Here is a 24309-nt window from a genome sequence, read left to right as displayed (position 1 = left end):
AACCGTTCATCAAAGCATCATTAAGTGGGGGAGGTGAATATCTGCAAGCAGGTACCGACGTAGGCAGAGGTGTAGACTAAACGACGTGCCATCCCTTCTAGCTCCGACTTGCTCTTATCCCAACATCCTTTTGGAGGCGGGGGCTTGATCGGGGGCTTTGGGGACGCTGCACTCAAGCAGGTGGCGGCACTTCCCGTGGATGGAGGGGGACCTAGCACCACTGGAGGTGGGTCAGGGGCATGGAAGTGCGTCCACGGTCTCGGGAGGAGGCCGCCGCGAGGGGCGGCCCCGGTAGCACCCAGGCCCAGCGAGGCGGGGGACCAGAACCCTGGGCTGCAGATGCAGGACCGGGCGGACCCCGGGAGGCCCCGCCGACGTCTCAGGGAGTCGGACCTCGTCTTTCCGCCAGCAAGGGGCCGACCGGTCTCCCTCCCGGCCCGGCAGGAGGGCGCCCGCGACCCGCACCCCACACCCGCGCGCGGGCGCGGGGCTGGAACCCGCCGTGGGCGGCGGAGCCTGCGGTGTGGGCGGGGCCGGGGCGGGGCCGGGGCGGGGATGGGGCGGGACAGGGGCGGGGCTGAGGCGGGCCCTCGCGATTGGCGGCCGGCCCCCGCGCCAGCCAATGGGAGGCGAGGGCGTCTCGGGGGCGGGGCGGAAGCCGCGTCTTAAGCCGAGTGACGCGGCGCGGCCGAGTCGTCGCCGCCCGCCCCGCCGCCCCCGGAGCCGCCGCCAGGTACCCGCGCGGGCGCGGTCGGGGGGGTCGCGGGGGGCAGCGGCGGCCGGGCGGGGGCCGGGGGCGCGGGCCGGGGGGCGCGGGGCCGGGCCGGGGCGTGCGGCCGGCCCCGCCTGCGGGCCGTGGACGTGGCGGGTGGGCCCGGCCTGCGGCGCCCCCGGCCCGGGGAGGAGGCGGCGGGGCGCGCGGACCCCCGGGGACCCGGGAAGGGGGCCCGGACCGCCGCCGCGACCCCCTGCCCGCGCCGCTTCCTGGGGCCCGGCAGCCCCCGGCCCGCCTTTTCCCGAGGGCGGGCGCGGGGCCCCTTCTTTGGGGCGGCGGGGGCAGCACCCCGGGGCGGGGGTCGGCGCATCCCCCCAGCCCCGGCTGCTCTCGGCCCTTCCCCGGGCGCATAGGGTCGCCCCGTGCCGCCTCCTCGGCGCCCACCCGCCTCCCAGGGCTTGGGGTTGGGGCCGGGGCCACACCCAGCCGTGCGCTGGGGCCGGCTCCGGGCTCTGCGCCCCGGGACCCCTCGTGGCGGGGCTCCGGGGGTCGAACCCGGGCCCGCCCCGCGCTGCCCGCCGGCCGGCTGTCCCCCCCCCACCCCCCCAGGCGAGATGCTTTCGTGGTCACCTGAACGCCTCGTGCCTGGGACCAACAATAGGCGTCTTCCAGGGGACCGTGCCGCTTCCTCTCCCTGGGGCCTGGGTCCGGCCTTGGGAGACCCGCAGGACCCGGATCCTGCACCCCACCCCACCCCACCCCCAAGGAGCTCTGACCCCGCCCGCTGCTGAACCCCGGGGGTCCCAGGCCACAGAGCACCCGAACACCCCCATACTCCCTGTCCCTCCCTCCCTCCAGAAAAAGAGAAAAACTCCAGTAGGGTATTTTAGTACCCCCCTCCCCAAGAACCCAGTATAACTTAATTTCTTTTTTTTTAACATATTGTGTTATTTTCTGTGCTTGGGTCACACCTAGTAGTCTCAGGGATCCCTGCCATATGGTTCCCTGAAGCCAGTAGAACTTTAAATTGCAGTTCTTTTTTTCTTTTTTTTCTTTTTGCTTTTGGGTCACACCTGCACACCTGGCGATGCACAGGGGTTGCTCCTGGCTCTTCACTCAGGAATCACCCCTGGCGGTGCTGGGGGGACCCTATGGGATGCTGGGAATCGAACCCCGGTCGGCCGCGTGCAAGGCAAACGCCCTCCCCACTGGACTATCACTCCAGCCCCTAAATTGCAGTTCTTAAAAAGCTGTTTTTTGGGCCAAGTATGCGTTTCCTTTCACCGTTGGCCTTTATCGTCCTGGTTGCGCACTCATTTTATGCCCTGTGCTGAATTCTTGGGATGGGCCCAACAGCAAAGTTTGGGGTGTGTGGGGGTGCGGCCTCCCTCAGCCAATCCTGTCAGTAATGCTGTCTGCCAGTGACGCACTTAGGAATTTGAGTTGAATTTTACCCAGATTATGTAAAAAAGGAAAAAAAAAAACCCCAAAAATCCCCAAACTTGGCAAACTTTATTATTTTTTTTTTAAAAAATGGAATGTATTTGTGAATGCTTACTTCAAGGAAGGTAAATCTTTGACGAATAGAGTAAAACCAAATCTTTTTTTTTTTTTTGACAGTTCCAGGAAGAACTTCATCCAACTCCTCCTGAGACTTCTTAAGGTTGGTTTTGAGGTCACCCAGCAGTGCTAAGAGACGACTCCCAGCCCAGTGCCTCAGAGGTTGCTCCTGTTATACTTGGAACAGTTCCTGCAAACTAGGGATTCTGGGGGTGCCCGGGGGAGGTTCCTGCACGGTGGCTGTCCTTTCAGGAACCTCGTAGAGTTCTCGAAGGGAGGCAGGTGGTGTTCAGTGTCACGTCCTGTGACATACCTCCTTCCTGCATTCCTGAGGTGTGCTTATGTGGCAGCCGGTCCAGGTCGGCGAGAAAAATAACTGAAGTCGATCAGTGCCTTTGAGCATAGAATTCCAGGTCATTTTATTGTTTGTCAATGTCACTGTCACTGTCCTCCCGTTGTTCATCGATTTTCTTGAGCAGGCCCAGAAACATCTCCATTATGACAATTGTTACTGTGTTTGGCATATCGAATACGTCAAAGGGAGCTTGGCAGCTTTGCGGTGCGGGCGAGATACTCTCGGTAGCTTGCCGGGCTCTCCGAGAGGGACGGAGGAATCGAACTCAGGTCAACCATGTTGGCCGCTTGTAAGGCAAATGCTCTACCTGCTGTGCTATTGCTCCAGCCCCTTATTGTTTGTATTATGGCTTTTTTTTTTCTTTTTGGGTCACACCCAGCGATGCACAGAGGTTACTCCTGGCTCTGTACTCAGGAATCACCCCTGGCAGTGTTCAGGGGACCCTATGGGATGCTAGGAATCGAACCCAGGTCAGCCGCATGCAAGGCAAACGCCCTACCCGCTGTGCTATCACTCCAGCCCCTTTCTCTATATTTTTCAAGAAAAACTTTTTTTTTTTTTTATAAAAACTTGATTTCTAAAACTTTATTTAATTTTGGGGGCACACTGGGTGGTGGTCAGGGCTTACTCCTGGGATGCTCAGGGGACCCTATGGGATGCTGGAGATCGAACCCGGGTCAGTCACATGCACGGTAAATGCCCTGCCCGCTGTACTATAGCTTCAGCCCCCTTAAATTTTACTTTCATTCTGGGATACACTCATGGTGGTCAGAGGCTACTCCCAAATCTGTGTGTGGGGACGAGGCAGAGCTGGGGGTCCAACCTGCTCTCCTGCATGCAAGGCAAGTGTGCCAAGAGCCCTCAGTCTTTGGTCTTGCCTTTAATTTTTTTTTTTTTTTTTTTTTTTTTTTTGCTTTTTGGGTCACATCTGGTGATGCACAGGGGTTACTCCTGGCTCTGCACTCAGGAATCACTCCTGGCGGTGCTCGGGGAATCCTATGGGATGCTGGGAATCAAACCTGCGTTGGCTGTGTGCAAGGCAAACGCCCTACCCGCTGTGCTACTGTTCCAGCCCCAGCCTGCCTTTAATTTTTGCAGTGCACAGGATTGACCCTGGAACCTCACCCGAGCAAGGCAAGTGCCTTATCCCAGAGTTGTAGCCTGAACTCCGATGCTCAGGGGTTACTCCTGGCTCTGTGCTCAGTAATTACTCCTGGTGGTGCTGGGGGAACCATACGGGATGCCGGGGATTGAACCCGGGTTGGCATTGCGCATGGCTGGCTCTCTACGTGCTGTCCTATTGCTCTGCCCCTCCCTCTTGACTTTTTTTTTTATTGATTTTCTTTTTTAAGGAAAAATGCTATTAAAAACGATAATTCTGGGGTCTGAGAGATGGCTCAGAAGGGAGGGGCTTGCCTTACACCCACTATCTGATCCCCGTAGGGTCCTCCAGGCACTGCCAGGGGTGATCCCTGAGCTCAGAGCCACAAGTAAGTCCTGGCCACCAAACCCAAGCAGACCAAACCCAACCTGGTGCTGCTTGCTGTTCGGTTGCAGGCAGAAACTAATCTGAGGAAGAAAACTAGTTGGAGTGTCCATCTGGGGGTGCTCAGAAGGCCGGGACAGCCTCCGGGGACTGGCAGTCCGGTGTGGTGGCCCATCCACCCTGGTCTTTAAAAACAGTTTTTTGGCCATAATAGGCAGTGCTCAGGACTTAGTCCTGGCTCTTCACTCAGGGATCACTTCTGGAGGGCTTGGGGGGACCCTCTGGGGGGGGGGTCAGGGGTCAAACCTCGCCAGCCGCTTGCTATGCCTTAACTCCTGTGCCATCTCCAGCCTCACAGTTTGGCCCTTTAGCATCTTAATCCTCCGCTCAGACCTGAGCGCGCTGAACATCTGTTAAGGAACCAGGCAGGCGGGTCTGAAGGCGCTGTTTTTTTAATTTTAATTTTAATTTATTGCTTTTTGGGTCACACCCAGCAATGCTCAGGGTTTCCTCCTGGCTCTGCACTTAGGAATCACTCCTGGCAGTGCTCGGGGGACCGTACGGGATGCCGGGGATTGAACCCTGGTCGGCCTCGTGCAAGACAACTGCCCGCCCCACTGTGCTTTCGCTGCAGCCCCTCCGAAGGCGCTCCGGAGACCCCCTCTCAGAATCGGGAGCGCTGGGCTCTGCCTCTCATCCCCCCCTTCCCAGCCCCGTTGGGGAGAGTGGATTGACTGACGTTGGCTATTTTTAGACTCATCTCAATTCTGTGCCGGCATTTCTGTCTAAATGCCAAGTCCAGTAACGTGAGCGCAGAGAGGTATTTAAGGGAAGGAAGTGCACTTCCGGGCCCCTGGCACATGGCGTAGACCCCAACGTTCCCCTCCCCGATGCCCCTGAGGAACCCGATGCCGAGGGCAGTGGGTGAAGCCCCGTGTGTGGAAGGCGGCTGCCACCGCAGGCACACAGAAGCCGCCCTGAGCGCTGCCGGGAGTGACTCCAGAGCCAAGAAAAAGAAAAATAAGGAGCCGGGAGAGTGAGTGTGGTGATCTGGGTCAGCGGCTTATTAAGGGCCTGCCTGGGCCTGACTGCAGAGTTTCTTCTTGCTTCTGTTGGGAGTCAGCTGAGCTAGTAACTTTTTTTTCTTTTTTTCTTTTTTCTTTTTTGCTTTTTGGGTCATACCTGGCAGTGCACAGGGGTTACTCCTGGCTCTGCACTCAGGAATGACTCCTGGCGGTGCTCGGGGGACCCTATGGGATGCCGGGAATCGAACCCAGGTCGGCCGCGTGCAAGGCAAACGCCCTACCCGCTGTGCTATCGCTCCGGCCCCTGAGTTAGTAACTTCTGAGGCCACAGTTTCCGATTGGGTTGAGGTCAGTGGGGGAGTGAGGGCGGGAGGGCTTGCTGGTGTCCTGGGGCTTGCTGGTGTCCTCCCCTATTTGCTGGGACGACCCGGGGGCCAGTTATAGCCTCTGTGCATGTGAGGGGCACATTTTTGTTCATGGAAGGTAGATTTAGGGCAGCCGAGGGGCTGAGAGATGTTTTTTACCTGAAATGGGGGTGGGTGGCAGGTCTGGGGCTGTGCTGACCCCCAGGGCGCTGCGGCCCTGAGCACAGTGCCGTCCTTGCAGTGGCCTCCTGACAGCCCTCGTTCTTGGCTAGCTGGCTTCCCGAACGCTCTCTAACGTGACAGCCAGGCCAGACCTTCATTTTTTATTTCTTCCGGGGGTCGCACCCGCTGATGCTCGGGCGCTACTCCTGGCTCTGCCTTCAGAAATGACTCCTGGCGGTGCTCAGGGGACCCTGTGGGATGCCGGGGATGGAGCCCGGGTTGGCCGCATGCGAGGCAGGCGTCCTCCCCATGTTCTGTGGCTCTGCCCCTTCATTTAATTTTAATGACCATTCCTTTTTGGTTGGGTTAGTTTGGGCCCCACTCGGCAGTGCTCAGGGTTTACTCCTGGCTTTGTGCTCGGTCATTGCTCCTGGAGGGCTGGGGACAGGTGGGGGGGGGACACGACATCTAGGTGATGTCGGGAATCGATCCCGGGTCGGCTGCAGGTAAGACAGACGCCCTCCACGTTGTACCATTGCTCTGGCCCTAATAATAACAACTCTTTTGAGTCTAGATCTAATTCTTGAGTAAAAAGCAGTAGAAAATCTCAGTGAACTCTTTGCTTTTGCGTGTGTGTGTTGTATGTTTGGGCCACATTCAGCGGTGCTCAGGGTTGCTCTGGCTCTGCCCTTGCTGGTGTCTGGGAGCTGTGGGCCACAGCGGGTGTTGGGGTCAACCCCCGACCAGCACCCACCTCTCCATCTGTCTTGTCGCTCAGGCCTGGTCTCAGTGAACTGTCTTTCACGTGGGCAGTCTTTGTATTTTATTTTATTTTTTGCTCTTTGGGTCACACCCGGCGATGCACAGGGGTTCCTCCTGGCTCATACACTCAGGAATCACTCCTGGCGGTGCTCGGGGGGCCATATGGGATGCTGGGAATCGAACCCAGGTCGGCCGTGTGCAAGGCAAACGCTTTCCCCGCTGTGCTAGTGCTCCAGTCCCAGTCTTTGTATTTCAGCAGTTGAATATTTTCTGTGTGTGTGACCGCGTCACATGATCACCCTAAAACATTCTCCCATGTGTTTGAAAACATCATGTATGTTTGAGCCGGAGAGATAGTACAGTGGGTAGGTCCTTACCTTGCATATGGCTGACCTGGGTTCGATCCGCAATATCCCATATGGTTCCCTGAGCACTGCCAGGAGTGATCCTGGCCACAGAGCCGGGAGCCAGCCCTGAACACTGATCAGGGCGACTCCCCCAACCAAAACCAAAACTTGTTTATATGCGATTCTTTTAGCCCTATTACAGAGACAACAAGATGGTCTTAAACTGGAGCATTAAGAACACGAGGAACCTTCTCCAAGTCCCTGGTCATTTTTGAATCATGAGGGACAATTACCGTACTCAGGGCAGAACACTTAGAATGCTTTTCTTCTTAAAAACTCTTTTATTGCTCCTGTTACGGTTGGAATGTTTTTTATTTTCCAAATGACTACTTTCTTTCAGAAAGTATTACCGTAGATTACCTGTGACACTTGGCTTTTTTGCCAAACAGATCAAGACGGAATTGATGTTTTAATTTTTGCTTGGTTTATTGGAACATTAACTCATAGAAAGTTCGAGCAATGGCTACTAGTGTGGAGCTGGAGAAGACAGTGCCATGGGGAAATGCTTGCTGCCGCTGACCCTGGCCTGAGTGCCCAGCACCTTGTGGTCCCGCAATTCAGCCAGGCCCCTCCCCCCTCCCCGACAAAACAAGAAATAGAGTCGGGAGGATGTTTCAGCTGGGACTCTATTTTGGGGGACAGTCTCCTATACAAATCGACATATTTTTTGGGGGGTCACACCCGGCGATGCACAGGAGTTACTCCTGGTTCACACACTCAGGAATCACTCCTGGTGGTGCTCGGGGGACCATATGGGATGCTGGGAATTGAACCTGGGTCGGCCTTGTGCAAGGCAAACGCCCTACCCACTGTGCTATTGCTCCAGCCCCACAAATTGACATTTTTCTAGCCGCCATCTCTGACCATTCTTTTTTCTCTAGGTTTTGGGGCCACACCTGGTGGTACTCAGGGTTTGCTTCTGGCTCTGCACTCAGGGATCGCGCCTGGCGGGGCTCAGGGGACCATGAGGGGGGGTTGGGAGGGCGAGCCTAGGTTGGCCCCGTGCAGGGCCAGCACCTCCTCTGCTGTTCTCTCGGCCCCTCCAATCATTGTTCCGTAACTTCTGCTGATCCCTGGTGAAAGCTGGGGACACTCTCCGGGACATGTCCTTAGGCGGGTGCTGTGTGTGGGCTTCCCCCCCGCCCCCCCGCACCCTTCCCCTTCCCGAGTTGTTGGATCCTTGGAAGAGCTTCTCTGACCCTCACGCCAGAAATCTATGTTCCGGCCAGGCTTGGGGGAGAAGTCCTGGCCGCTGAGAGGGCTGCGCTTTGCAGAGACCTTTCCCAACCCTGCCGCCTTCTCTGGCCCGTGCATCATGGGGGGCACTGAGCCTGCTCACCGGGCAGCTCCGTATGCAGGAACTGACTTGCATGAAGGATGTTCTGTTGAGACGTGTTCACTGGCCGTCTGAAAAATTGGCCCCACCTAGCAGTGCTCTGGGCTACTTGCTGGCTGTGAGGATGGGAGTAACCAAGCACCAGGGCCAGCTGCAGGCAAAGCATCGGCTAAAACCCTGCACCATCCCTCTGGCCCCTCAGCCAGTCTTGGAAAAGTGTGTATTAGAAACGCAAAATGCGCCTCATTGGGGGGCAGCTTCTACTTACTTTCAGTTTACCTTTTTCCGGGGAGGGAATCTGGGGGGCGTGGGCTATGTGTGCGTGCATGTTTCCTGCCTCTGCGCTCAGTGGTGTCCCGGGCCGGAGCAGGGGATCGAGCCCTGCGTGGCGCTGTGTTGTCTCTCCCCGTGGTCCTGAGTGAGCGCACGTCAGTGCCGGGAAGATTCTCACCCTTGACCTTCCCTTCGGACAGGTGCTGAGTCCTGCTCTGAGGCCAGGATGCTCTCCAAGCTCGCACGTCTGCCCTCGGCGGCTCTGCTACGCCGTGGGATCCACTCTTCCGTGACCAATGCCACGTCTGTCGCCACGAAGAAGAAAGACCAAAGCCCCCCGCCCTCTGACTACATCTTTGAACGGGAAGCCAAGTACGGGGCCCACAACTACCACCCTCTGCCCGTGGCGCTGGAGAAAGGAAAAGGTGGCCTCTGGGTTCCCCCCGACCGTGTCCCCGGGCGGCGGGCCCTGCGGTCAGACAGCTCCGGCCTCTGACGGGCTGCGGCTTCGGGTCAGGTGCTGTGGGGTGGGAGACGCGCTCTCGGGCCTGGACCCTCACAGACCTCGTCTGGGGCTTTCGCTCTTCCTCTCTGACTTCGATTTGGGTCTAAATTTAGACTTTCCAGTTTCGCTAGTAGTTCATTCTCCACCTGTGTTTCTGGATAATTCATTTTGTCACGTGAACTGGAACTCAGTTTTGTACCCAGTTTTGTTTTCTCTGTACCCAGTTTTGTTTCCCTGTACCCGTTGCGAGGAGGCTGCAGATAGGAGATGCTTCTGTAGCATGAATGCACAAGAATTGTTTCGTTTTCTTCTTTCAGTTTTGGGGCCGTGCCTGGCGTTGCTCAGGGCTCACTCCTGGCTCCGTGCTCAGGGCTCCCTTCAGGCACCGTGTGTGCTCCCAGGGCTCGAGTGGGGTCGGCTGAGTGAAGGGCCGCCAGCCAGCCCAGAGCACTGCACTCTCTTCGCCCCAACGCAGGGCCTCTCATTCCGCTCTTCTCTTTTTTAATCCTCTCTGGGCCACCCCGAGGGCTGTGCGTGGGGGTCGCTCCCAGCAGTGTTGGGGTCTGCCTGGCACTGGGCCAAGCGGTCGCCCTGTGAGTCTCGCTCTGTCCACGACAGACCGTTTTGGTTTGTTGGTTTGGAAGCCACACTCGGCCGCGCACGGCTAACTCATACCGTGCTGACTTAGAACCCGGGCTGGCCACGTGCCCGGCAGGTGCCTGACCCACTGTCCTCGAGATCCTGCCTCTCTACCGTGCACAGGAGTGCAATGATCGAAGCCGGGAGACTGACAGGAGCGGGTCTGCCTGACTGTGCCCTCGCCCAGAGACTGATGGGGGCGGGTCTCTCTGACTCTGCCCTCGGCGCATCTGTCCTGGAGACACAGAACAGCTCAGCTCCTGGGCGCATTCTGTTCTTAGGTTCCATTCATTTTCTTCCAATACGGAACAGTTTCCCCGGCTTTCTTTGTCTGGTTTCGTTTGGGGGCTCACCTGGCCGTGCTCAGGGCCTCCTTCTGAGACTGTGCTCGCTGGGGCCGCTGTGGTCCAGGCAGGTACCCTGTGAGTCCATGCACTGTCTCTCCAGCCCCTTTGTCTTCTTGACTTAAATTTCTTTCTTTCTTTTTTTTTTTTTTATGGGGGAGCTATACCCGGTGATGCTCGGGCATTACCCCTGGCTCTGTGCCAGGGATCACTCCTGGGAGTGCTCAGGGGACTGTATGGGATGCCGGGGATCAACCCAGGCCAGCCCTGCGTGCCAGGCAGGCACCCACTTGCTGTCCTACCTCTCTGCCCCTTGACGTGAATATTTTTGAAGAGTGCGAGGTCAGTCATTCTGTAGAATGGGCCTCAATTACAATGGGCGTCTTTGTGGCGAACTTATTATTTCCCTGATAAATGTGTTGGGGCATGCTTGAGTCTGCAGATATCCTAGTACACTTATAAAGTTTTTGCTCAGACTTTTAGCATACGTTAAGGATTCTTTTTAAGACCTTTTTAAATTAATTTTTAAAATTGAACCTCTGTGAGATACACAGTTATAGAGTTGTTCATGATTGGGTGTCAGTCATTTCATGTTCCAACCCCGTCCCTTCCCCAGTGTCCATTTCCCACCACCAGTGTCCCCAGTTCCCTCCTGCAACATATTAAGGATTCTTTTAATTTTTTTTGCTTTTTTGGGTCACACCCGGCAATGCTCAGGAGTTACTCCTGGCTCATGCACTCAGGAATTACTCCTGGCAGTGCTTGGGGGACCCTATGGGATGCTGGGAATCGAACCTGGGTCAGCTGCGTGCAAGGCAAACACCCTGCTCACTGTACTACCATTCCAGTCCCAATTAAGGATTCTTTTTTTTTTTTTTTTTTTTGCTTTTTGGATCACACCCGGCAGTGCTCAGGGGTTACTCCTAGCTCTGCTCTGCAGTCAGGAATTACTCCTGACAGTCCTTGGGGGACCCTCTGGGATGCTGGGAATCGAACCCGGGTCGGCCGCGTGCAAGGCAAACGCCCTCACCCGCTGTGCTATCGCTCCGGCCCCCAACACATTAAGGATTCTTACTCACATAAATGATCAAATGCCAAGGGGCGATTTGATTCACATTTTGAAATGACAGACTTCGCCAAATAACATCAAGGTCTATGATTTAGCTGTAGGCCAGACGATGATGTAGAAGCCTAAGCGTTCTTTGTTTATATTTTATTGAGAGCTAGTACTGTACTGATTTATTTTTCATTTTTCGGGTCACACCGGGCGGTGTGACTCACAGTCTACTCCTGGCTCTGTGCTCAGGGTTCACTTCTGGAGGCTTCGGGAACCGTATGGGGAGCCGGGGGTCAAACCCCGGGGCGACTGCTTGCAAGGCTGGCGCCCTCCCCGCCGTGCTGTCGGAGGCTTCGCTGGGGCGTGCCGAGACGGCGGGTCATCAGGGTCCCACAGGCCACAGCGGTAATTCTCCGCATCCATCTGCCTCGTCTCTCTTGCAGGCATTTACGTCTGGGATGTCGAAGGGAGAAAATATTTTGACTTCCTGAGTGCCTACAGTGCCGTCAACCAGGGGCACTGCCACCCCAAGATCGTCAGCGCCCTGAAAAGCCAGGCGGAGAAGCTGACCCTGACGTCCAGGGCCTTCTACAACAACGTGCTGGGCGAGTATGAGGAGTATGTCACCAAGCTCTTCAACTACCACAAGGTCCTGCCCATGAACACAGGTGAGCGCTTCCTGCCCGCAAAAGGGCAGGAAATCCGTCACGGGCGTTTCTGACGACGCCGAGTTTTAACATGTGTTAAAACAACAATTTCCCCCTCGGCAGGGGTGGAGGCCGGCGAGACGGCTTGCAAGCTTGCACGGCGCTGGGGCTACACCGTCAAGGGCATCCCCAAGTACAAGGCCAAGATCGTGTTTGCAGGTACGTGAGCCTTGGCGTTACGTGCTGTGGTTTAAGCATGTCGTGCCATTTACCATCCTCCTTTACTGATGAAAATAAGTTTTTCGGGGTCCTCTCCCGGCTCAGGGCTTATTCCTGGCTCTGCACTCAAGGATCACTCCTGGAGGGGCTTGGAGAACCATCTGGGTTGCCGGGGATCCAGCAAGCCCCTTCCCCACTGTGCTCTCTCTGTGGTCCCCAATAGAAGTTTTGTATTACGGGGGCCGGAGACGAAACTCATTAGGAACGCTGGGGATGGAACCCGGTTGGCCGTGTGCCAGGCAAGCGCCCTGCCCTGCTGGCCTCTCCCTCTGGCCCCTGATGAAATATTCCTGAGGTTGCCTCATCCACGATCTATTGTTTAAATACCAAATGTTTCATTAGTTAACGAGAGATCTCCTTCTCTCAGATTTATTTCCAAGTATTTCTTCATAGGAATTTTTTGTCCCGAGTAACTCCTTTTTTCCACCCTAAAACAAGTGTTAGTCTGACGTAGTTGTCATCTGCTTATTGGATTTAAAACAAAAATAGAAGGTTTCTGGTCAGTAGAGGTTGACTGGTGGAAGGTTTTTGTTAGTTGTGTTAGAGTGAGGCTCTGTCCTGCATGGGAAATGCAGTTGGTGGCTTCTTTTCCTTTCATTATTATTATTTTTTTTGGGGGGGTGGGGGAACTCACACTTGGCAGCACTTTGAGGCGACTCTGGTCTTGGTGCTCAGGGACCAAACCCTCAGGGTCGGCAGGGGACCACTCCCGGCTCAGGGCTTATTCCTGGCTCTGCACTCAGGGATCACTCCTGGAGGGGCTTGGAGAACCATCTGGGTTGCCTTAACCCCTGGCTTTTCCACCATTCAAAGTGATGTTTGCGTCACAGTGTCCTGCTGTGGTGGTCAGCGACTATGGGGGCCCTGGCGGTGTCGGGGGCGGCCTCGAGGGCCTGCTCAGGCTCTCACAGGGAAGACCCTCATGGGCTTTTCTGGGATGTGCTCTGACTTTCAGAACTGTTTCTTTTTTCTTTCCTTTTTTTTTTTTTTTTTTTTTTTGCTGTTGGAGTCACACCCAGCGATGCTCAGGGGTTACTCCTGGCTCTGCACTCAGGAATTGCTCCTGGCGGTGCTTGGGGGACCCTATGGGATAATGGGAATCAAACCCGGGTCGTCCACGTGCAAGGCAAACACTCTACCCGCTGTGCTATCTCTCCCGCCCCCGGAACTGTTTCTTTATGGTGGTGTGAGGGCACACCCAGCTGCACCCAGGGCTGACCCCTGGCTCTGCGCTCAGGAGTCACTCCTGGTGGGCTCAGGGGAGCATCTGGGGTGCTGGGGATCAAGTTTGGGTCATCTACATGCAATCAAATGCCCCACCCCGCTGTCCTATCTCTGTGGGACTTTTATAAAAACCCCTTTGGGATTTTTATAATGATGTCAATTGATAGGTGCTGACTTCTTTTTTTTTAAATTTTTTTTAGTGAAACACCATGAGGTACAGTTGTAGACTTACACATTTTTGTGCTTGGGTTTCAGTTATACAATGATTAAATGCCCATCCCTCCACCAGTGCCCGTTCTCCACCACCACTGATCCCAGTATCCCTCCCTCCCCCATCCCCCCATCCCACCCCGCCTCAGTGGCAGGGCATTCCCTTTTGTTCTCTCTCCCCTTTGGGGTGCTGTGGTTTGCGAAAGAGGCATCGAGTGGCAATCATGTTCGGTCTATAGTCTACTTTCAGCATGCTTCTCCCATCCTGGGAGGATCCTCCAAACACCCTTTATTTGGTGCTCCCTTCTCTATCTGAGCTGCCCTTTCCCCTAGAATGCCCGGCTGGCCTCTAAGCTATGGAGTAATCCTCCTGGTACTGATCTCAGCTATTCTTGGGTGCTAGTCTCCTATTTTGTTCCTTTATGTCCCCCAGATGAATGCAGTCTTTCTATGTCTGTCCCTCTCTTTCTGACTCATTTCGCTTAGCATGATACGTTCCATGTAGTACCACTTGTATGTAAATTTCATGACTTCATCTTTTCTAACAGCTGCATAGTATTCCATTGTGTAGATGTACCGAAGTTTCTTTAACCAGTCATCTGTTCTCGGGCACTCGGGTTTTTATTGTAAACAGTGCTGATAGGTGCTGACTTCTCAATGCTTTGGTTTTATCTTGAAAAGCAAAGTGTATGAATGTGTCACCCCGCCGAGTGAGAACTTCTTGCAAGTTCAGAATAACCACATGTTCTGCCCTGTAACAGCTGGTCCAGTTACGTGGTAAACCCCATGACTTGCTGGGTCCAGAGTCCGGCTGCTGGCCTGTCCGGGTCAGCGCGGGGGTGCAGGTCGCTGTTCCTGGAAAAAAAATCTTTGCAGAACAGAACTCTGGGACCTTCCTTTTTTTTTTTTTTTTCTTTTTGGGTCACACCTGGTGATGCTCAGGGGTTACTTCTGGCTCTGCACTCAGAAATTACTCCTGGTGGTGCTCAGGGGACCCTATGGGATGCTGGGAGTCGAACCCGGATCAGCCGTGTACAAGGCAAATGCTCTCCCCGCTGTGCTCTCGCTCCAGCCCCGTGCTGTTTCGGATTTTCTTTTGGGGGTTGAAGAGGGGGGAAGGCCTGGGGCACAGTTGACAGTGCTCAGGAACTGCTCCTGGTGCAGTGCTCAGGGGGCCCCCTCCGTGATGCTGTGGGGGCGGGGACGCTTTGCCAGGCTCCCGCCGGGTGGCCCAGCCCGTGAGCAAGCTCTCCCCCCACCGGGCTCCCCATTCCCGTTGTTCTGCGTCTTCCTTTCCTCCCGTGCGTGTGCACAGCCGAGTTGCTTGCCTGCTCTGTGAGGCGCGTCCGCCTCCGGCCCAGCTCCCAGGGACACTCCTCCCGGGCCCGGGCTTGCAGGGGGGACATGAGCACCGTGGCCTGCCACACCTGGAGCAGCGTCTGCTGGACAGTTCGACCCTCGACTAAATCGATTTGTCTTGGGAATCCTTTGGAGCTGTGCCCCACCCGTGCTTGGGCCGTGCCCTGCTGGGGGTCGCTCCCCCCCCCCCCCCCCCGGCAGAGGTCACATTCCAGCCTTTCAGCCTTCTACGTGGCGTCAGTTGAGCTTATTAAAGCGACCCGTTAGCGGGTCAGAGGTGTTCCTGAACAAAGACCCGGTTAGCGCCTCAGAGCTGGCTGACGTGGGCGCAGGAGGTAGCTCACTCCTAGACGCCTTGTCTGATCCCCGCCCTGGGGGAGGAAAGAAATGACCTTCAGGCACGGTGACGGTGAGGCTGGGATTGACGCCAGCACCACCGGCAGTGACCCCTGAGCACTGACCGGCAGCAGCCCCTGGGCAGTGCCAGGTGTGGCCCTGAGCACTGCGCCAGGAGTTGCTCCTGAACTTCCCAGGTATGGGCCACCCCACTCCCCCCGCCCTGTTCCCCCCAGAAGGGCAAGAAGTGGAAGGTCACAGCGCTTCCAGAGATTTCCTCTTAAGGAGTAGTTTGTCACCCGCAAACACCAGTTGGGGGAGGCCACAGCCGGCTCTGGGTCTGTTACGTTCCGGGGTTTGTAAGGTGCCCATCACAAGGCAGACTTTTTTTTGTTTTTTTGCTTTTTGGGTCACACCCGGCAATGCACAGGGATTACTCCTGGCTCTGCACTCAGGAATCACCCCCAGCCGTGCTCAGGGGACCCTGTGGGACGCTGGGGATCGAACCTGGGTCGGCCGCGTGCAAGGCAAACGCCCTCCCCGCTGTGCTATCGCTCCAGGCCCTCAAGGCAGACATTTTAATAGTGAATTACGTGAACATTCGGAGTTGTTCTATGGGCTCGTTTGTGCTCTGCAGTATTAGATGATTTGTTTGTTTTGGTTTGGGGGCCACCCCTGGTGGTGCTCAGGGATCCTCCTGGTGAGCTTGGGGGACTATATGGGATTCCAGAGATCGAACCCGGGTTGGCCATGAGCAAGGCAAATGCCAGACTCGCTGTACGATCACGCTGACCCCCATAGTTTCAGAATTTTTGAAAGGAAAATTGTTGATTCTTTTTATTTTGGGGGGGGGGTCACACCCGGCGATGCTCAGGGGTTACTCCTGGCTCTGCACTCAGGAATCACTCCTGACGGTGGTCGGGGGACCCTATGGGTTGCTGTGGATCGAACTCAGGTCAGCCACATGCAAGGCAAACGCCCTCCCCGCTGTGCTGTCGCTCCAGCCCCCAAATTGGTGATTCTTTCATCAGCGTGTTGTCTCTTGAAAGCCGGGCTGCGCACCTTGAGTGTGAGTTTAGGCCTGTGGAAGCAGAGGTATGTCGGGCCTGAGAGTAACAAGCTCAGTGGCTAGGGCACATGCATTGCATGCAGGAGGCCTGACTTTGCTCCTCAGCCCTGCATAGACCCCCCCCCCCCCGCCCCAGTCCCCCATCAGTACTCAGGAGTGACCCCTGAGAAGCGATCCAGGAGCAACCCCTGAGCACTGTGTCAGGAGTGACCCCTGAGCATCACCAGGAGTGGCCCAGAAAGAAAAACCAGCAGCCACCGTCCGCAGTCAGTGTGCTGGGGCAGAAGCGCCCAGAGGCATGGCAGTGCCCGGAGGGGTGCAGGTGTGGGAGGGTCCGAGTGAGATGCCCGGCAGTTGGGGGGGGGGTTGGGCAGTGCGCTCACTAGCCTCTCCCCGTCGTCACTGTTCACTCTCCTTTCCAGCCGGCAACTTCTGGGGCAGAACGATGTCGGCCATCTCCAGCTCCACAGACCCATCCAGTTACGAAGGGTTCGGCCCATTCATGCCAGGGTTCGAGCTCATACCCTATAACGACCTGCCCGCTCTCGAGGTACCCGACCGGCGTGTCACAGGCTTAGCTCGGAGGGACTCGCCGCAGATTGGCTGAGTGGCTGTGACTGTGGGCTGGGGGGTTGGTTTTCATGGGAGATGGTTCCCTGCCCTGGGGACCCGGGCACCCCTGGCTCTCACTTGGGCATGGCTCTGTTGAATCCCCGTGTTTCCAGTTACACCTTTAAGATCAGGCCTAAGGGGCAGACCGCTGTTACTGCTGAGAGGACTCACAGTGGTGTGCGTTGGGGGTTATTTTTGGCTGCTCCTGTTTGGGTGCTGGTCTGCCCCGCGCCCATGTGGAAGGTCTGGGCTCAGCCCTCTGAGCCGCTCACTCTCCGGCCCCTTCAGTTGACGTTTTAAAAAGCCGTTTTCTTCAAGAAAAGGAGAAAGGAACTTGTGCCTTGGGCCCGGGATAATACTCCTGGTGGTAATAGTGGGCAAACACCTGCCTCCCCTCTGCCGGGCTCCATCCTTGGCACTGTTAGGAAAAGAGAGGAGAAGGAAAGGACCGTTTCTTTTAGTTCTAGAATGGGGGGCCCTAGTGTGCTGGGTGGGATTGGGGGCTCCGGGGGGTGTGTCTGTCAGATGCTCCCCAGGACGGGGGTGGGGTGGAACGTTTGCAGGGGGCCCTAGGCAGGCAGGCAGGAGGTGCCTCCTGCCTCCCGCAGTCCCCCCTGTTCTGCCTTTGCAGCGCGCCCTCCAGGACCCCAACGTGGCCGCGTTCATGGTGGAGCCCATCCAGGGCGAGGCGGGCGTCGTCGTCCCGGACCCGGGCTACCTGATGGGCGTCCGTGAGCTCTGCACCCGGCACCAGGTGGGTGCCCTCCCCCGCTCTGGAGGACGAAGGCCACGGAAACGTGTTCGCAGAGCCTGAGGCTTGTGGGTGCTCGCAGGGGCCTTGGCTGGTCCCGGCCGGGCTGCTGAGTACCCAGACCCGCTGGCGGTTCCTGCTGGCGGTTCCTGTATTGGGGCCGGCTCCTGCGCTGTCCCTGCCTGTCGGACTGTCCTGTCCCCCTGCTCCAGAGCGTCAGCCCCCTCCAGGCGAGGAAAGGGTCGATACCTGTGAGACAGACAGTGGGTTGGTCTGTTCCCAGAGCAGTGTCCCCGTCCCCCATCCCCAAACCGACCCTCTGGCCACCAACATGAGCAGCCGCACGGGCCGGGCTCCTGGGGGCCACAGCACTGCATGCGTGTGTGAAGATGTCCAGACCCAGATGTGTCCACAGAGCTGAGGGACAGGCCGGTGCGGTTCTGGGGAGGGGGCAGGAGAACAGAAAAGGCCTCTTCCCCCCCCCCCCGAAATGAACACGCCCACTGGGGCGTTGGCTTTTCCGCAGGTCCTGTTCATTGCCGATGAGGTACAGACGGGACTGGCCAGGACGGGCCGGTGGCTGGCCGTGGACCATGAGAACGTCAGGCCCGACATGGTCCTCCTGGGAAAGGCGCTCTCGGGAGGCTTGTACCCTGTGAGTGGCTGCCTCGTCTCGGGAGAGGCGTCTCGGGGCAGTTGTGTGCAGCTGAGGCTGATGTGGGGGCCTTCCGGTGGGCTGGGGGTCTGCCGTGTGCCGTGGGACCCTGCACGCTCCCCACCTTTCCAAGATCCAGAGCATCACCCCCTTAATACTCAGCATGGGGGGCCCGGAGCCATAGCACAGTGGGTAGGGCATTTGCCTTGCATGCGGCTGACCTGGGTTCAATCCCCAGCATCCCGTATGGTCCCCTGAGCACCGCCAGGGGTAATTCTGGAGTGCATGAGCCAGGAGTGACCCTTGTGCATCGCTGGGTGTGACCCCCCACCAAAAAAATGCAAAAAATCAAAAACTCACTGAAGGATTCAGCGGGCCTCTGAATTGACCGTGGTGATGTTTTGTTTAAGTAATTCTGTAGCTCCCGACTTCCTCCGCCCAGGTCAGAGACCCGGCATTGTGAAACACTTGACCATCACGACAGCTAATGTAGAGACGGGAAAAAATGCACATTTGGGTGGTTCCCTCCTTGGGTTTGTTGTCCGGGCCATCACTGGCTCTGTTTCCTGTTTCCCGGGCACCCAGGCCGTCTCATCGTGAACGTTGGCCGTCCTCTCGGTGCCAGGCGCTGCTGCCGAGTGTGCCCAGCCCGTCCCCCGGTGACCCGGCCGTGTCCCCTGTGCGGGCGCCCCGGGGCCCGGCTGTGGCTCCACCTGCCCTCCCGTGACCCGAGTCCTGCTCTCGCTGTCCCGCAGGTGTCTGCGGTGCTGTGTGACGATGACATCATGTTGACCATCAAGCCGGGCGAGCACGGGTCCACGTACGGCGGCAACCCGCTCGGCTGCCGGGTGGCCATCGCCTCCCTCGAGGTGACGGGGAGCTGCCGTGGTGTCGGCTGTGCGGATGCCAGGCTGGGGTGGTGGGAAAGGGGCGAGAGGCCGCGGGGAGGTGGTGGGGGGGGGGCTGAGCGTGTGGGGGGGGCCCGGGTTATAGCCCCTCCCATGCACGGGACCCCAGCGGCTGGTCGGAGTAGCCCCTTGCACTGCAGCTGTGGCCCCAAACCATGTACATGCGTGCGTGTGCGCACACACATATACACAGATGCATACACCCATGCCACACACACAGACACAGACACACACACACGTGTGAGTGCACACACAGATACATACACAGACACACACAGACACATAGACATACACAGACACATGCACGTGCGCACACACACACAGACACATACACAGACACAGACACATGTGCGCGTGCACCCACACAGACACATACAGACATAACACGGACACACACACACATACACAGATACACACACACGCGCGCATACACACACAGACACACATACAGGCACACACATGCATGCACGCACACACACACAGACACATACACGTAGACACAGACGTACACAGACAGACACACATGTGTGCGTGCACACACAGACACACAGACACAGACACATGCACACACAGACATACATACAGACACACAGACACACACACCCCTTGTGCTGGACAGAAGAGACGGAGGCGCAGGGCCTTCTCCCAGAGGAGCAGCCGTGGCTCCGCAGACCGGAAGCTCCCTCCGGGGCCTCCAGACCACCCCTCCACAGGCCCTCTTTCCGGCCCCACGCCGGGCATCTCACCAGGGCCGTTTGTGGCTGGAGAACACGCCTGGCAGTGCTCCCGGCTGTTCCCGGTTCTCTCGAGCGCAGGAGGGATGCCCGGGCGGGGTTGAGGCTGGGTGGGCCTGACTCCTGCCCGTCCAGTCTCAGGCCTCCTCTGATGCCGGCTTAAGGTCTTTCAGCCGTAGATCTACGAACTGAGAAGAAAATGTATCGGTCGCATTGAACTTGTTCTATTCCTTATTTTGCCATGAAATTATATTGATGATGGATTTATGTCTAAAGCCAGACCCTGTCTGAGCTGGAAATGAAACTGGGGGCCAGAGCAGTAAATCATCCAGTGGGGAGGGCGTTTGCCTCGCCTGCGGCCGGCCCTGATCTGTCCCCAGCACCCCATCTGGTGCCCTGAGCCCACTGAGGGTGATCCCTGAGCACAGAGCGAGGAGTCAGCCTGGAGCACTGCCCGGCGTGGCCCCGAGACAAAACAAAACAAAGAAGCAACTAGCAGAGACCTTGGAAAGCAGGAACGGGGGTGGCTGCTGGCTTTCCTCGCGTCTGCTGGTGCCCGTGTGAGGAGCGGGGAGCCGGGGCGGCCGGGGCGTCTGGCCACGCCACTCCCTGCCGTGTGGCCCCAGAGGGCCACGCGGTGCCAGGCTGCTGTACCCTCGGACACGCGCCCCCCGCGCCCCGCCCGGACAGCAACTTAACGGGCGCTCTCACCCGCCCGCGCAGGTGCTGGAAGAAGAGAACCTGGCGGAGAATGCGGAGAACATGGGCGCCATCCTGCGGAAGGAGCTCATGAAGCTGCCGTCGGACATCGTGACGGCCGTGCGTGGGAAGGGGCTGCTCAACGCCATCGTCATCCGCGAGACCAAAGGTGCGGCCGCCTCAGGCGCGTGGGGGGGGGGGGGTCTGTCGTCGGGGTGTATGCTTGGGGGTATGTGCAGGGATGTGTGCTCGGGAGTGTGTGCTCAGGGGGGTATGCTCAGGGGTGTGTGCTCGGAGATGTGTGCTCAGGGTTGTGTGCTGGGGGTGTGTGTGCTTGGGAGTGTGTGCTCGGGGGGGGTGTGTGCTCAGGGGGGTATGCTCAGGGGTGTGTGCTCGGAGATGTGTGCTTGGGGTGTGTGCTGGGGGGGTGTGCTCGGGAGTGTGTGCTCAGGGGCGTGCTTGGGGGTGTGCACTCAGGAGTGTGTGCTTGGGGTGTATGCTTGAGATGTGAGCTCGCAGTGTGTGATCTCCCGGGCCCAGGTGCCTCTCGAGGTGCTTCACTGCCCTCTGCCCCCGCTCTCTTCCTTGCTGCCATCCCGGCAGTGGGAGCCTCAGTGACGAGAGTGTGGGGGTCCTCGGGGCCCCTCACCGTCAGGGCTGAGAGCACTGTGCTGTGGAGTTTCGCCTGTTACTTTACCTGACTTGCTTCAGTGCTGGCGCAGACCATGGACGTGAGCCGGGCTGCGTGTCGGTGGCCTCCCCCCAGGGGACCTGCCGTCTGCGCTGCCCCTGTGCTGTCCCCAGGCCCGAGTGCCCGTGCTGCGTGTCTGGGCTCGCTGGGGACAGTGGCTCTTCCTTCCGGAGCCACGGTCTGATATGGCCGGACCCGGTGCGTGGTGTGTGATCATACGGGGAGCAGGGACAGAAAGAAGCCGATCCCCGCTTCTCCTCGGGTTCTGATTGGCTGGGCTGGCTCAGGGGCAGGGCTTTGGTTTCTTGGCTTGGGGCCACACCCATCCTCGTCCCGTATCTGCTCTCCCTCATCCCCAGCAGTGCCAGCAGTGCTCAGTGCTCCATCGGTCCCGAGTGCTTGGGGGACTGGGTATGGATTGACCTGGGGCCCTCTGCATGCGAGATGCATGTCTTACCCCTGCCGGCACCATCTCTCGGGCCTCAGGACCTTAGTGGGGTGGGGAGACACACCGGCAGTGCTCAGGACTTACTCCTGGCTCTGTGCTCAGGGAGCACTCGTGGTACCCAGAACGTCATGTGGGGACTGAACTGGCTTCGCTGTATTATCTCTCCAGGTAGCCAGAACTGGGTCGTCCATCCTGACCTGAGTCTCAGGAACTTGACTTTTTTTTTTTTTTTTTTGGGTCACACCCGGCAATGCACAAGGGTCACTCCTGGCTCTGCACTCAGGAGTCACTCCTGGCGGTGCTCCGGGAACCATATGGGATGCTGGGAATCGAACCCAGGTAGTCTGCGTGCCAGGCAAACGCCCTACCCACTGTGCTATCTCTCCAGCCCCGGAACTTGACTTTTTTAAAATTTATTTTTTTGCTTTGTTTTGAGGGGGGGTAGGGTCACACCCGGCGATGCTCAGGGATTTCTCTTGCCTGTGCACTCAGGAGTTACTCCTGGCAGTGCTTGGGGGGACATATGGGATGCCGGGAATCGAACCCAGGTCAGCCGCATCCAAGGCAAGCGCCATCCCGCTGTACTATCGCCCTGACCCCCAGGAGTTTCACCTTTCAGAGTAAGCCAAGTCGGTACCAGCTCCCACGCCCTCCCGAGCGGCGTGTGTGTGTGTGTGTGTGTGTGTGTGTGAGTGTGTGTGTGTGTGTGTGTGTGTGTGTGTGTGTGTGTGTGTGTGTGTGGCCGGCGGGCTCTCCCTCAGGCTGGCGGGCTGTCCCTCGGGCACTGACCGCCTGCTTTGGTCGCTCCCGCAGACTACGACGCCTGGAAGGTGTGTCTGCGCCTCCGGGATAACGGCCTCCTGGCCAAGCCCACCCATGGCGACATCATCCGGCTGGCGCCCCCACTCGTGATCAAGGAGGACGAGATCCGGGAGTCGGTGGAGATCATCAACAAGACCATCCTGTCCTTCTGAGCAGAGCCAGGCGCGGGGGCCCCTGGCGGCCAGCAGACCCGCCTTCCCGCCGGGCGCCCGCACCCACCCCCGTGGCCCCAAGGATGTTCGGAAAAACCTGCATTTTCAGTTCACGCCAAGTAGAACTTTCCCAAAGCTGTAGCGTGCTGTGAGGGGCCGGGAGGGGCCGGCCTGGCGGCTCCCCTCTGTTGCCTCAGTGGCCTTGGGGGCGCTGACCACCGAGCTCCCGCCCTGGCCGGCGGGGTGCGGCCCCTCTGAGTTCTGAGCTGAAATGCACCCATCCGTCTGTGGATGGCCTTTCAGGCAAGACCTACAGTATCAGTTCTGTGTTTTATTTTTTTTTCCCACCTCCTTGCTGGTGTGTTTCGTATTTGAAAGGCTAGATGGGTCCGCCCGTAGGAGACTTGCTTTAACCTGGTAGAAGTGAATCGGTCACTGAATTTGGGGAAGAATTCGCCGCTGATCTTAAGTAGAAATCGCTAGATTTAAGTGAACTTTCTATTGGCCAACATGATGTATCCTGGTTGTCACTCTATTAAGATTACCTAAAATTGGCAAATGATGTTGAAGAATCCAAAGACAATTTGTAAAAGTTCTATTTTCCACGTTTCTTTAAATTAAAGTTAAAAAATATTTAAAACTTAAAATGACTATTTTGTGGTTTGGCCCTTGCTCTGTTCTCTCAGTTCCTTCTCACTTTTCCGTCCTGAGAATGTTCTTGATTCCACCTGTTTTTCAAGAGCGTTGGTTTCTCTAAAAAAGTGGAGGCTCTGCCTCTGGTTTTGGGCACACGCAGCTGCGCTCGGGTCCCCTTCCCGATCCGTGCTTGGGGCTCCCCTGGGAGTGCTCAGGGCCCACGTGGGGGCCAGGGTTGAACCCGGCTAGTCCCAGGATGAGCCCGGGGCCTCTGCCTGCAGAGCTGCCGCTCTAGTCCTTACCACCCGGCCCTGGAGATTATTTTCATTTTATTTATTTTTAAAATTTTTTAATTTATTTTTTGAATTTTTATGAGTGAAACACCATGAGGTACAGTTGTGGACTTACAAGTTTTTGTGCTTGGGTTTCAGTTACACAATGATAGAATGCCCATCCCTCCACCAGTGCCCATTTCCCACCACCATGGATCCCAGTATCCCTCCCACCCCCCATCCCCCCCATCCCACACTGCCTCTGCGGCAGGGCATTCCCTTTTGTTCTCTCTCTCCTTTTGGGTGTTGTGATCTGCAAAAGAGGCATTGAGTGGCAATCATGTTCGGTCTATAGTTTACTTTCAGCATGCATTGGAGGCACTGGAGATTATTTTTAAAAAGTCTTTTCTGGGGCTGGAGTGATAGCACAGTGGGTAGGGCGTTTGCCTTGCACGCTGCCAACATGACCGGCACAGGTTCGATTCCCAGCACCCCATATGGTCCCCCGAGCACTGCCAGGAGTGATTCCTGAGTGCATGAGCCAGGAGTAACCCCTGAGCATCGCCGGGTGTGACCCAAAAAGCAAAAAAAAAAAAAAATCTTTTCTGATACTCTTGCCTTTCAGAGCGACTGTTTCCAGGGCTGTGCTGATACCTGCCGTTTTATTTAGGTTCATGCTGGTACTGGGTAGCCCTGTATGTGTGTCGCCTGGATGCTGGATTTTTTTTTGGGTGGGGCTCACTGCAGCTCTGCTCGGGGCCGCTCCTGGGGTGCTCAGGGAAGCAGGTGCAGTGCTGAGGAGTCATACCCAGGC

General features: G+C 57.3%; 1 protein-coding gene across 1 annotated transcript; it reads left to right on the top strand.

Annotated features, from left to right (window-relative positions):
* Nucleotides 1-697: 697 nt before the first annotated feature.
* OAT (ornithine aminotransferase) lies at nucleotides 698-23238 on the top strand. The gene is made up of 11 exons (XM_056106685.1): nucleotides 698-733; nucleotides 2336-2378; nucleotides 8647-8871; nucleotides 11435-11659; nucleotides 11762-11857; nucleotides 16538-16665; nucleotides 17359-17481; nucleotides 18005-18133; nucleotides 18889-19002; nucleotides 20499-20643; nucleotides 22427-23238. Exons 3-11 carry the CDS (start codon nucleotides 8673-8675, stop codon nucleotides 22585-22587), a joined length of 1320 nt encoding a protein of 439 aa, XP_055962660.1. The 5' UTR covers nucleotides 698-733; nucleotides 2336-2378; nucleotides 8647-8672; the 3' UTR covers nucleotides 22588-23238.
* Nucleotides 23239-24309: the final 1071 nt, after the last annotated feature.

Source organism: Sorex fumeus, unplaced genomic scaffold (genome assembly GCF_029834395.1).
Source record: "Sorex fumeus unplaced genomic scaffold, SorFum_2.1 ptg000142l, whole genome shotgun sequence".
Lineage (NCBI taxonomy): Eukaryota > Metazoa > Chordata > Mammalia > Eulipotyphla > Soricidae > Sorex > Sorex fumeus.
This window is presented reverse-complemented; position numbering and strand designations above follow the sequence as displayed.